The 12,654-nt window shown below is 43.6% G+C and overlaps 1 protein-coding gene across 6 annotated transcripts in view; it reads left to right on the top strand.

The window, feature by feature from the left end:
* Positions 1-12,654, top strand: part of CDKL1 (cyclin dependent kinase like 1) — a 64,836-nt gene that overhangs the window by 31,242 nt on the left and 20,940 nt on the right. For 5 of the 6 annotated variants that reach the window (XM_040968558.1, XM_040968560.1, XM_040968557.1 and 2 more), the window contains exon 2: positions 2,293-2,414. In XM_040968558.1, the coding sequence (XP_040824492.1) occupies positions 2,293-2,414 (122 nt within the window). Of the gene's footprint in view, positions 1-1,323; positions 1,439-2,292; positions 2,415-12,654 lie in introns of all 6 variants that reach the window. The other variant, XM_040968561.1, reaches the window with a different exon arrangement.

Here is a 12,654-nt window from a genome sequence, read left to right on the forward strand (position 1 = left end):
TAGATAGTTACAGATAGTTAATATATATGTCTGATTAATAGGTGGGTAGATAACAATCATACATACATAAAACAATAAAATAGTGGTCAGTTATATCTATTATGTCTGGGAAATGTTGGTTTAGCCTGAGGTGTGGAATTCATACCCTATTGACAGGGCATGAGGTTGGAGGGCACATTCTGTCCCTCCACTCCAGACCATATGAACATCCAGCAACAAGGCACCTTCTTGGGAGCAGAGAGCTGTTTGCACCAGACACCAACACAACATCTTGTGCTTCTATAAATTGTCTGACCTAATTGTAGCAGCACAAAAAGATGTAAGATAGGTACTTTAGAATACTTTGGATGATTTATACTTGTTTTACCAAGAATATTATCTGGAGGAGGACTTTATGGTCTGAGAACACAGAGGGATTTTATCAAGAAAATGAGAAAATAGATATTTTTAGTAACTCCCTAGCAGGCTGTTTTTATTCTTACTGCTTACTTTATTCTTTATGTTTACTGCTACAAATGTGCTACAGTGTGTAGTTCAAGAACTTCAACTTTTTTCCTCGCATGTTGAATCACTTGTATCACCTGCTTTCCTGTGATTGAGACCTCTGGCAATCCATTGAGTGACCCATAGAAACTGGGAAAACAGTCCAAACAAACCAGATACCTGGTCGCTGCTTACAGCCACAAATACGGAAAACAGTGTTGCACGGACACATGTGTATGGGGCAGGGTAGGAGGGCTACTGTGTGAATGAGCACAATTTCTGTTTTGCAAATGTCAGTGCTGTGTTTACAGAACCCTTCGGCATCAAAACACCCAAAAGGTGAAAGCAACCCTAGTGTTCCCTGGTCAGCAGATGAGTATATAAGCAAAGTGCGATGTGTGCAGGCAACGAAACGTTATGCAGCCTTAACAAGGAAGGAACTTCAGACACGTGCTACTGCGTGGATAAACGTTAAGTGAAATAAGGAAGTTGCAAAAAGACAAATACTTTATTAATCCACCTGCACAAGAAGCCCAATGTTACCAAAATCACAGAGACAAGGCAAATGTTAGTTGTCAAGAGCCAGGAGGAGGAAGTAGGGAGTTACTGTTTTAGCAGTCATGGTTTCATTTGTGCACATGAAAAGCATTCCAGAGATGGAGGATTTTAATGGGTGCATAGTAGCATGACTGAACTTGCTGCTACCAATGAACCAGACACTTAACATTCATGAAGATGGTAAATTTTGTGTTGTGTATTTTAATACAATTCTCAAATGGATTGAAGGAAATTAATATGGCAAAACAACACATGATCATAAAGTTTTTATACCTTTTCTAGGCACACACTTGACAGTTGCATAGGATTGAAGTGTCTTCCTGGCTTGTTGTGAAAATGTGTCATCAGTCTTGGGAGTGTGTTGACTCATGCATCACAAATCAGTATGGCATACCTGGTATGTGGCAGGTGCAGCCACAGGCGAGCATAGCCCCTGATGGCAGTGATGCTACTTAGATGATACTGATTATATCTATTGTAAACAGATCTGTTAATACCAAAAGACATTCAACAAAGTAACCATTAAATGAGAGTTACAAATGAGAGTTACAAATCCTGGGCACTGAACCAGCTGGGGAGATCACAGAGCCCTCCTTTTGAAGGCACATTTTTTGGGAACCTGAAGGCTGGCTTGGCATAAACTCAATTCTCTCTTTTTCAATCTCCTTTCTTCTCCAGCCTTCTTATGCTCCTTTTTTGCCTTCTTTAGTCATCTGAGTTGTAGCAGTTGTTGTGTTGTTGTTTTTCATTTACAAGCTACTAACAATTCCAAAGCAGGGAACAGTAAGATTTTTTATGATTTTTATGATTTTTTAAGATTCCTTTAATCCAAGAAATGAAACTCTGAATGGACAGCCTTCTCTTGTCCAAGATTTATAATTTGAATGATTTATTAAGTGGCAGAGAGAGAGAGAGAGAGAGAGAAGAGCTAGGGTTCTCTTTCACTGGTTCACTCTCCAAACGCCCACAGCAGCCAACTGTGGGACAGGCCAAAACCAGGAGCCAGAAGCTAAAACCTGGGTCTCTTACCTGGGTGCCAGGGACTTAGCTATTCAAGGAATCCCCACAGCCTCCCAGGATGCACAGTGGTGGGAATCTGGAGTCTAGGTGAACCAGTGTATGACAAGGATGTTCTACTCACATTTTACACATGATACTACACCTCTGCCCCCCAGTGGCTTTTTTTTTTTCTACTGAATTACTGTTACAGAAAGTTGCCCAGACTGAGCACTTTGCTTTGTGTATTTCCAGCAACTCAAGCATCCCAACCTTGTGAACCTTCTGGAAGTCTTCAGGAGGAAGCGGAGGCTTCACTTGGTGTTCGAGTATTGCGACCACACAGTGCTCCATGAGCTGGACAGACATCAGCGAGGGTGAGTGAGCGTCCTTGCACCCACAGCGTTAGTGACTGCTTTGTGTGACACTCGCTGCTGTTGGGTTGGCAGCAGAGAAGGTACCAAGGTTCTGTAGTGCTGCAAAGGGGAGTCCCACATGGCCATTGTCACTTGCAGCAGCACTGTCAGAGTGAACTTGATTTCTTTGTCACCCTATCTCTGCATTCATAGTTATCTGGGTGTCTAAGAAAGAAAGGGTTCTAGTTACTTCAGACCTCACAACTTGGAGGCAAAAGGGAAGAGTACAAATACTAATTGGAAGTTCAAGGCTAGAACAAGCATGAGGTTTTGGTAGAAGCAGTCAGAATGACCCTTTAGATGAAGCAGGATTTCTTTGGTTACAAATGACAAAAAGTCAACTAAAGCAAGCATAGGTTACTGTGACTGGATGGGGTGACTCTGGCACCACTTATCACACCTCTCTCTGGCATGTGCAACACTCCTGTGAGCTTTAGAACAGGCTTGGTTAACAGACGGAGCCTTTGTCTGAAAGAAAAAAATTTTAAAAGTGGGGGGGAGAGGAAGGTCCCTTTGTCAGCTGTCAAGAGGTCTTTTCCAGAGTGTGCAGAACTTAGGCAGGGTGGAATTTCAGCTCCATCTTCTCCTGGGCTTGGTGTTTTCAGGCAAGGCCTAGGGTGACTGTGTTCCTTCTCCTTCTCCCTCCCCCTCCCCATCTCACTTCTGTTCCCATGTTGACTGCATTCTTCTTTGCATATAAACAAAGAAAGGAGAGACAGAGAAAAAGTTCTTCCATCTGCTGGTTCACTCCAGAACTAGCCAGAACTGAGCTGATCCAAAACTGGGAGCCAGGAGCTTCTTCCCAGTCTCCCATGCAGGTGTAGGGGCTCATAAGCACAGACTTGGGTCAGAAGTGGAGTAGCCAGGATACAAACTGGTACCCGTGCAGGATGCTGGCACTAGCAGGTAGAGGGTTAGTCTTCACATCACTATGCCAACCCACCTTGAGAGATCTTATTTAGAGTAGCCCAACTGAGAAAATCCTGTTTGAGGTGGTCTTTGAGTAGAATGCAGAACAGACTTTGAAGGAGTTGAGCAAGGGAGAAGGGTGGGGTCATCCTCTCCTTGCCTTGCTTTGTTGCTGGGAGTCCTGCCTTGGCTGGTGACAACATGAAGCATGGGTTGTAGATGAGAGCCATGGGATGTTGCTCCTGTCCCGGCTCACAGTCACATTCCAGTTGCCAGAGACTAAACAGCTCTTTCCTGTTCTAACCAAGAGCTTGCTGTGCCACATGTTTGTGGTTGGTTCTATGTGATCTGCCATGACATCCAAGGCAAATGGGGTTAGAGTGGCTTGTGGTTTGTTATGACCGTGAACCGGCTTATTGTGTTCCCAAATGTTAATTTACACAGAGAGTGCCAAGGGAGAGACACTGCTCTTCAGGAAGTCACTAATGTAGAAAAGCTAAAGGCGAAACATTTCTTATGTTGGTATTTGCCCTTTTGACAGCTCATAAGTGACACTTTTGATGAAACTTGTTAGTGCAGGTTATTGATGGCTCTGTGGGACTATGGAGATTTTACAAGGAGTTTGGTTTATTGTGTTAGATTGAGTAGCCTGGAAACACTGATTTGGCAGGGGTCAGAAATAATTGAGTTAGCTCTTTTTTGACATATAGTTTAAGCAGATAAAAGAAAACAGGCTAAGGAATGTGTAGAGGCTTGAAATCTGTTTTCTTTTTAAGTTCCACTGGCTAAAATATGTCGTATGTCTTCTGGAAAGTAACAAATGCTTTAGTATTGGAGCAGGTTAAAAGATGGCATAATAGCACAAAAGAGTAAGCGGCACAACACTGGCATTTCATATTAGAAAACCTGTTCAAGTTCCAGCTGCTCCATTGCTGATCCAGTTCCCTGTTAATGCACTTGAGAATGCAACTGGCAATGGTCATGTGCTTGGGCCCCTGCCATCCATGTGGGATATTTGAATGGAGTTCCTGGCTCCTGCTTTAGTTTCAGCAGTCCCAGCCATTGCAGCCATTAAATATGTGTTAATTTCAAGCAATCTCATTGCCAGGTGACAAAATGCAATGGCTTGTTAAACACAGTTGCTGAAGGACTTGCTTAAATGAATAAGTTTGAAAATCATACATTTTTCAAAATTTTATATTTGTATGTATTTATGAGTATATTGTAAGTATTTGAAAGGCAGAAAGAGTGAGAGAAATATCTTCCACTTGTTGGTTTAGTGTCCAAGTGTCCTTGACATCCAGAGCTGGGCCAGTCTGAAGTTAGGAGCCAAGAACTTAATCCAGGTTTCCCATGTGGATGGCAGGGACCCAACTGCTTGAGCCATCACTTGATTGACTTCCAGAATGTACAGGAAACTGGAATCAAGACGCAAACTCCAGGATGGAATGCAGGTGTCCTAACTGGTGATTTAACCTCTGTGTCAAACTTCTGTTCTGGTTTTTTGTTAGGCAGGTCATACCTGTTCATGTTGAAGCTTAAGGACTTTTGTTTTAAAGAGCTTAATTTCTGGGCTCAGCTCTATAGGCTAGTGGCTAAATCCTTGCCTAGCATATTGGGTGCCAGTTTGTGTCCTGACTGCTCCACTTTCCATCCAGTTCTCTGCTTGTGGCCTGGGAAAGCAGTAAAGGATGGGTCAAAGCCTTGAGACCCTGCACTCAAAGGGAGACCCAGAAGAAGCTCCTGGCTCCTCACTGCAATCAGCTTAGCTCCAGCCGTTGTGGCTAGTTGGGGAATGAATTAACGGCTGGAAGATGTTTCTAAATCCTGTTTCTCCTTCTCTCTGTAAATCTGAGTTTTCAATAAAAATAACTAAATGTTAAAAAATTTCTTTTGAAAAAAACAAAAGACATTAATTGCTGCCCATTAGTCAGAGTATTTGTCAATTCTCAAGGCTATTTCAAATGCAATTAGAAAGTTTTGCTTGTCAAAATTAAATAGATGTTATTATTGTATTGGATTTTGTAATTTATAGGAAAACTTTTCAGTACAGTGATGTCAAATTCAAAAAAAAAGAGTGGATTGCCAGTAAATGCAGGTCAGCATGTCAGTGTGATATGCCCATATTGAATTCAGCTTGCTTATAGGTATGCTTGCCTAGGAAACTTATAATTTAGAAGTAAATGAGCTGTAAAGAGACTTCAAATTCTATGATGTTATGAATTAATGGTCTAGTACACTAGAAGTCAGAAGACTTCCATTATCCTTTAGTTTTACATCTGATCTGTTACAGTGTCAACAAAGGATAAAGAACCATGTATATATTTTAAAGTGTTTATTTTAAACACAGCATTACATACACACAAATGGAGAGAGAGAGAGAGAGAGTTAGGAACTGGAACTCCATCTGGGTTTCACAAGTGAATGGTAGGAGCCCAAATACTCAGGCAGTCTTCATTGCTTTCCCAAGTGTGTTAGTATGGAGCTGGATCAGAAATGGAATAGCCAGAACCTGAATAGGCACTCATATAGGATGCTGGCATTGCAGGGTGTGGCTTAGCTCACTGAACCATAGTGCCATCCTCAAGGTGCCATGTATTTTTAAACAATACTGTATCACTTTTCTCTAGATGTGTCTAACCAAACATATCCTGCAGAGAGAGATCACCTATCCACTGGCTCATTCCCCCAAAAGCCTGCAACAGCTGCAACTGATCTGTGTCAAGCCATTTGCTGCATCTCCAACGTCGATGGCAGGGACCCAAATGTTTGGAACAGTGCTTGCTGCCTTCCAGGGTGTACATTCCCAGGAACCCAGAATCAGGAGCATAGCCAAAAATCAAGCCTTGACCCTTTTATATGGCATACAGATATCCCAAGCAGCACCTTAACTATTTTGTAAAACAGCTTTCCCTACTTTCACATGTTTAAAAGCTGTATAAAATTTCATTGTCTAGATGACCATGATGTCATTATTTAATTCCCTATTGACGAGTATTTCATTTGCCTCTGGGATTTCTCCATTCCTAACAAGGCTATAGTGAACAACTCTCTGTAAATATGTCTTGACAGTCAATTCCTTAGAACATATTCTTTTTATAGGGGTTGGGTCTGCCTCTGTCATCTCCCCGTTTTTCTTGTAGCCTTGTGTGGAAATAAGTCTTACATATTGCTGATTGTTGGATGTCGCTGTCTCAAATACATGTTAGAGAAGCAGCCGTGATGAAGGTGGCTTCTGGAAATAGATTCTTTACTTGTCCTCTCTCCCATCTCACATTTCTGAAGGGTTATTAAAAACATCACTGATATTTTCACTTCCTTACAGCAGTCTTGTATTTCTCTATATTTGTTTTACTTTTATTATTTAGGTGCTGGGGTTACAGTGTAGTCTTCCCCAGAAAGTTGAAAACAAGAGATGGAGCTTGCCTCTTGAGCATCACTTCGTGAAAGCAGCATATGATGCAGAAGGGCAGAGGCACAAAGCACCTGTTAGAGTGGGATGCCTCCCGGCCCCGTTAGACCAGACTCAGAATGGGCACTTTCCCTCCTGACGAGCACCTCCCATGTGAAGAAGGACATAATTAAGCTATCTGAGCTTAGTGACAGCAACCAGGCAAACTGCCTGCTTGTTCTGAGCCCAGTACCCTGCTCCTATACTCAGTGTGATTTGCTTTCTTCATGGAACTGCAAACAGAAGCTGATACTCAGAATCTGAGTTTGGTATCTGGTCATGTTTTGTATCATTAATTTGTTTAATGTTCACTTACCCTTTGAAATGGATGCTGTCTTGGTGTGCTGACAAAATCAGATATATGTGTGTAGGCATGAGGGCAGTGGTGAAAGCAGCTGAGGTACTTTGTCCCCTGTGTTCCATGATAGGCTATTGTTTTTCTCCTCGTTGTTCTCCTTCTCTTAATATTCTTTCCCATTACAGTATAGTCTTTAGCTCTATTATTAATGACTCAATTGCATTGTTACATTACAGTTAACCTTTGGTTCCTTGTTGAATATTGAGTTTGTTTTCAGTGTGTAGTCTGATCATGACCATGTTATAAAAATAGTATTTATATCTGATCTTTGTACTATGCTGTAGCTAACTTTTCTATTTTCCTCAAAATAATATTTTCTGAAACTGTCTTTCAATTTTTATTCATTTGAGAGGTAGAAATATAGGAAGTCCCCCACCCCCACTGTTCAACTCCCCAAATGTCTGCAATAGCTGGGTCTGAGGATATGGGCCAGGTCTCCCATTTGGGAACAGAAGCGCATTCATCTGCGCCACACTGCCGCCTCTCAGGAAGCTGTGTCGGAATCCAAGGAGCTGGTTATCCGTGGGATGCAGGCATCTTAACCTCTGTTCCAAATGCAGACCCAGTTTTTGACCACGGTCGGTAGCCTCTCGTCACACTTTTCCTTAGGATTATCACATTAGCTAGTCTGCCATTGTGTTATTTCCTTCATGATGCTCTCCTGTTAAATGCCCTTCTCCTTCCTGTGTGCAAGGCCTGGGACTTTGCTTTGCTCTCATCCTTAGAGTACCCCATGTTGTATGTTTGGCTCATTACTTCTTGAAATCATTGTCTTTCTCTTTCTGGGTTTACCCACTTGACACTGGCCAAGCACACCCATCTCTGACCAGTGAATAAGATGGCTCAGTGAAACTAGACCACAGACATTCCTGGTGACGCCCTCTGCTTTCACTCCTCCTTGGAGTCAGGTGTTTGGGAACCTGTAGTGCTTCTGGAGTTGACACAAAATTCCCAAATCTGGCAGGAAGAGCAGTGTGAAGTCACATGGGTAGAGAGTTTGGGAGGAGTCCCTCCTCTTAGTCTTCTGCAAGCAGAGAATGGATTCCCTGGCACCACCACCCTCGTGCGCCAGCAGAAGTGCCTCTGCAGAACTTGGCAGGCAGCCATGGACTCTGCAGGGACATTTGTAGCTCTCAATAAAGCAACTAATCTGTAAACCCCTATGGAATGGGAGTAGACATTCCTGAGCCCCTTCTGTCTTGGTTTGGGACACAAGGAAAAATGCCCTTGATTTTTCTTGCCCCTTGCTGGATCTAGAGCCCACATCTTCAGGCATACAGATTCCACCAACACAGGTCCACCTGAGACTCTGAGGCCCAGGCTGGCTCCTCAGCACTGGCTCCTCAGCTTTAGAAATGTCTGCCAGAGACTGGAGAGTCTGCCCAATTCACTGAGCTCTTCCAACACTCTTCAGCTTGCTTGTTGGATTATTTTGTTTTTATTTAAGGTAGCAGAAGGCTGAGGGCTTGGTGATGACAACTGTGAGTGTGCTGAACTCTTGGGTCTCACTGTTCTCCCGTGTCCTGGCCGTCTTCCAGGCCTAATGTGCAGTTCACCTGTTGGCTCCCTCCAGTGTGCTGCCAGCAATCCCTCCCTGCTATGCTGGGCCTCCTGTCTTCTCTATCTCATCTGACCTTGTCTATAATTGATTACTCGCTTGGGGGCTTACTACTTCAGGGGCTTCCTGTGGCAAAGTGTAGGAGAGGTACAAGAAATTAAAAAAAAAAAAAAAGAGGCACAGATTTTGCCTTTGCTCAAGCAGAGTCTCTGTTGTCACCCTTGATTAATATTTAGTTTAAGTATAGGGTTATTGTTTCTTTCAATTCCCAAACTACTTTTTAATTATTTATTTATTACATGAAAGACGGAGTTATAGAAGGAGGGAGAGAACTCCTCCATCCATTGGTTCACTCTTCAAATTACCACAACGGTCAGGACTGGGCCAGGTTGAAGCCAAGGGCTTCTTTGAGGTCTTCTGCAGGGCTGCAGGTGCCCAAGCACTTGGACCATCCTTCGCTGCTTTCCCAGCCCATCAGCAGGGAGCTGGGTCAAAAACAGAGCAACCGGGTCTCAAACCGGCCCCCTGTACAGGATGCTGGCATCACAACCAGTGGCACCACAGTGCTGGCCCCAGGCTTTTGTTTCTGGTTCAAAATAATATTCCTTTAGAAGTCTGAAAGTTCTTTCAGTGCCTTTTAGCTTCCAGTGCTGTGAAGTGCTCTGCACCATTCTATTCTCTGTGCCTTCGTATCATTCTTTCTTTTATGTCTGGACATTTGTGAAGCGTCTGGAATCTTCTCAGTGGTTTGGATTATGAAAATCATGGCTCTTGATTTTTACCCTTGATGCTGGAATTTGCTTTCTGTCTGAGAAAAAAAAAAGTTTGGGATTGTTTTGTTACTGGCTTCCTGTCCTCTGGTTTTGTATTTACTTGTTCTGAGCTTTCTGCCGTCTGAATGTGGGATCTCTTGGCCTGCTCCTCTCATTGTCTTCCAATTTCCTGTGCTTATTTTATGGATGGCAAAGCTTTCCTTTTCTCTTGGAGGGTGTGGAGAATTGTTTTTTTAAGCTCTCTTTGTGCCCCACAGTTTCTTTTTAAGTTGGGCTCTTTCTGTTTGTTTTTTTGACTCTAAAGCTTGTTCTGGGAGGTTTTCACAGGCATCCTATAATCTCTGGTTGTGCACTTAAGGGTACAAGGAGGAACTGCCTTGAACTCTGAGCTTCACTGGGCTGGTTTCTGGGTTGACCCCCATGTCAAAATCTCCAGTGGCCTTTGTGCTTTCCTGGAGCTTGGTGGAGGAAGAGGACTGGGAGACCCAAACTTCCCAGGTCATACAGATACAGTCTCCATCCCGTTTTCATGGTCAGAGGCTGCCTACCACCTCTATTAACCCAGTGTTCTCATGTTATCCTCTCCAAAAACCAGAACTGCAGCCTGCAGCAGGGAGAGGTGCTCCCTGTGCACACAGGGCAGGAGAGTGGATCAAGGTGTTTGTTTGCTAATGGAATTTCCCATCCTCTTCCTCGTTCCCAGCTCTGTCGCGTTCTGGGCCACTAGTGACTGAGACTTGTTTGGGTGTCAGTGGTCGGCTTTCCACCCTTTCCTCTTCTGATTTTGATTTCATTTTCTTAGGCCTGTGCTTTCCCGGGTCTAGGCAGTGCTGCTAAGGTCTCAGCTCTGTTCTGCCAGACCTGGTATGTGTTGGGCTTGGAAGCAATGCCTCCCACATAGGCGCAGGCAGCTTCTGGAAGTAAAGGGGGTTTGTTCCATCTATCCTCAAGCCACAAAAACACCTGAGCATCATGTGTGCTTAGCTTCTGGCACACCAGGTTCCTTGGTGGGAACTTTGAGCTCACTAGGGCCTCAACTCCACCTTCTTAGCCATAGCCTACTCCTTAGGCACCTCCAAGTATTGTGGAGCCCCAGAAAGGCCTGCCATGCCCCTACTCTTTACCTGTGATACTGCCTCAAAGGGTGTTGAACAGTGCTGGGCTCTGAATTACTGTCTGCTTGTGCTTGTCAAACTTGTATTTGTGGTTGACCTTCTTTCTGAAGTCACAACTCTTCTCCAAGCCTCCTTGGATATCCACTTCATTTCTCAAATTATCCACTCTTGCATCCCAAGTAGCCAACCCCTAGTGTTTTTCCAGTAAATGATACCACCATGTCCCAATAACTCAAGCCAAATACTTCGGTGGCATTCCTCGATTCTTGTCTTTCACACCCAATCTCTCAGAAACTCCCAAAGGCCAAATTTCAAAATCTAGCCACTCTTTTCCACCTTAACCACTACTCCAGATGTTTCCTAACCCAGAGAAGCTTTCTGGCCACCTATGTGTAGCACTGGGTCTAAGGTGTGTGTTGGGGGAGGGGAGGTGATTGGAGGAGGCAGTTTGTGGAAAGTTTGAGGAAAACAGAATTAAATTACAAGTTTATTTTGGTGAAATTTTTATTTTGTATGAAATTCATACAGTGTTTTTTCATAATATGTATTTCTAGTGATTTTTTAAAGATTCCTTATATGCAAGAATTTAGAAATTTTTTTGTGTTGAATCAAATTTATCTTTTAATTCCATTTGCCATGAACTTATTTGAGAGAGAGCGAGTCTATGTGCTCATGTGTGCATGTGTTGGAATAGCTCTGAAATCCAGCCCAATACCACAGAATGTATTTTGTTTTTCTGCCTTTCTATATTTGTAACTCCCTTCTTGCACAGGGAAACCTTGACTCCTGTTACCATCTCAGTGTTGCAGCTGAAAGGGATTTTGGACTCTGAGATCTCTATATTCCAGAGGGCAGAGATTGAGAAAGAAGTGAAATGACTATCTGACCCCAGGCGACCAACCATAGGGACGGTTTGCAAAGTTTTCATGCTTGGTGTTGGAGCAAAGAAGGTGTTAGAGGAGCATCAGTGATGCACCAACATCATTTGCCTACAGAAACTCCTTCTGCATCGTTTCTTTTGACAAATGTTTTCAGAGAGTAATGTTGCCTGCACTGCCAACCTGATATTTTTACTACACTAATCAATACATGTTTCATTTTGTGGGGACCAAAGAATTGGAGGTATGAATGGCCTGCCTCAGCCCTATCCCTTCCTGGGTGCACTTTGTCCTCACAGGTGAGGTTTTCTAGCACATGTGCTGCGAGAACAAGGAAGAGAATTTGGCAAGAAACTCCTTGGAACCCAGGGACACAGTACTGATTTAGAACTGTCCCAGCTCTTCTTCCTGGAGGTGGCCTCTCCATTTCCTCTACGTTGTTCTGCTGCCTGGCCAAGTGTCCTCTGATCTCTTGAAAGGATTTCCTGAACGTCTGGTCTGTGACAACTGTGGCCTTGTAGCCCGTCCCAGGGGCTTGAAGTGAGCTTTTGTGGTCACCTTTAGCACAACTACTGCAGCATTTCCTCCTTGGCTTACTTTGCAGGCTTTGACTCAGGACCACGGCAGCTTTGGTTAGCATTTGATTCATAAAAGCAGGAGTCCACCTGGTGGTGGGTTTGGTTTCTGAGGGCAAGCACACTCCCTCTGTAGTCCATTTTATTCACTGCTGCATATAAGGGAACTTCAGGATTTTTGTGGAAAATGGAAGTCAGTGATAGGCTGGTTTTGTTGCAGAAATGTTTGGGACCCACGCCTGGTTCTTTAGTAATATACTATTATCTTGGACTTTTCAAGATCCCTCATGGCTGTGGATTTCAAACTTTTTGCATCAAAGTGAACTTCTCCCCTAGTTTTATTTCTATGAACTTTTTGAATGTCTTTTGTATTTTTTTCAATTGCTCCTCAATGAGAAATCTTTTTCTCATCTACCCAGGAGATGGTTGGTTCTTTCAGTGTGGAGTCTGGGAGGAAGGCAGGGAACAGGGGCCCAGGGTTGAAATGCTCTGAGGACAGGAGAGGCAGAGAGATGAGCTTGGATCAGCTGCCTGCTGGAGAGCAGTAGTGCAGGACCAGAACCGCAAGGCTTCACTGGGTAGTT

Source organism: Ochotona curzoniae, unplaced genomic scaffold (genome assembly GCF_017591425.1).
Source record: "Ochotona curzoniae isolate NIBS_2020 unplaced genomic scaffold, NIBS_Ocur_1.0 scaffold_4701, whole genome shotgun sequence".
NCBI lineage: Eukaryota > Metazoa > Chordata > Mammalia > Lagomorpha > Ochotonidae > Ochotona > Ochotona curzoniae.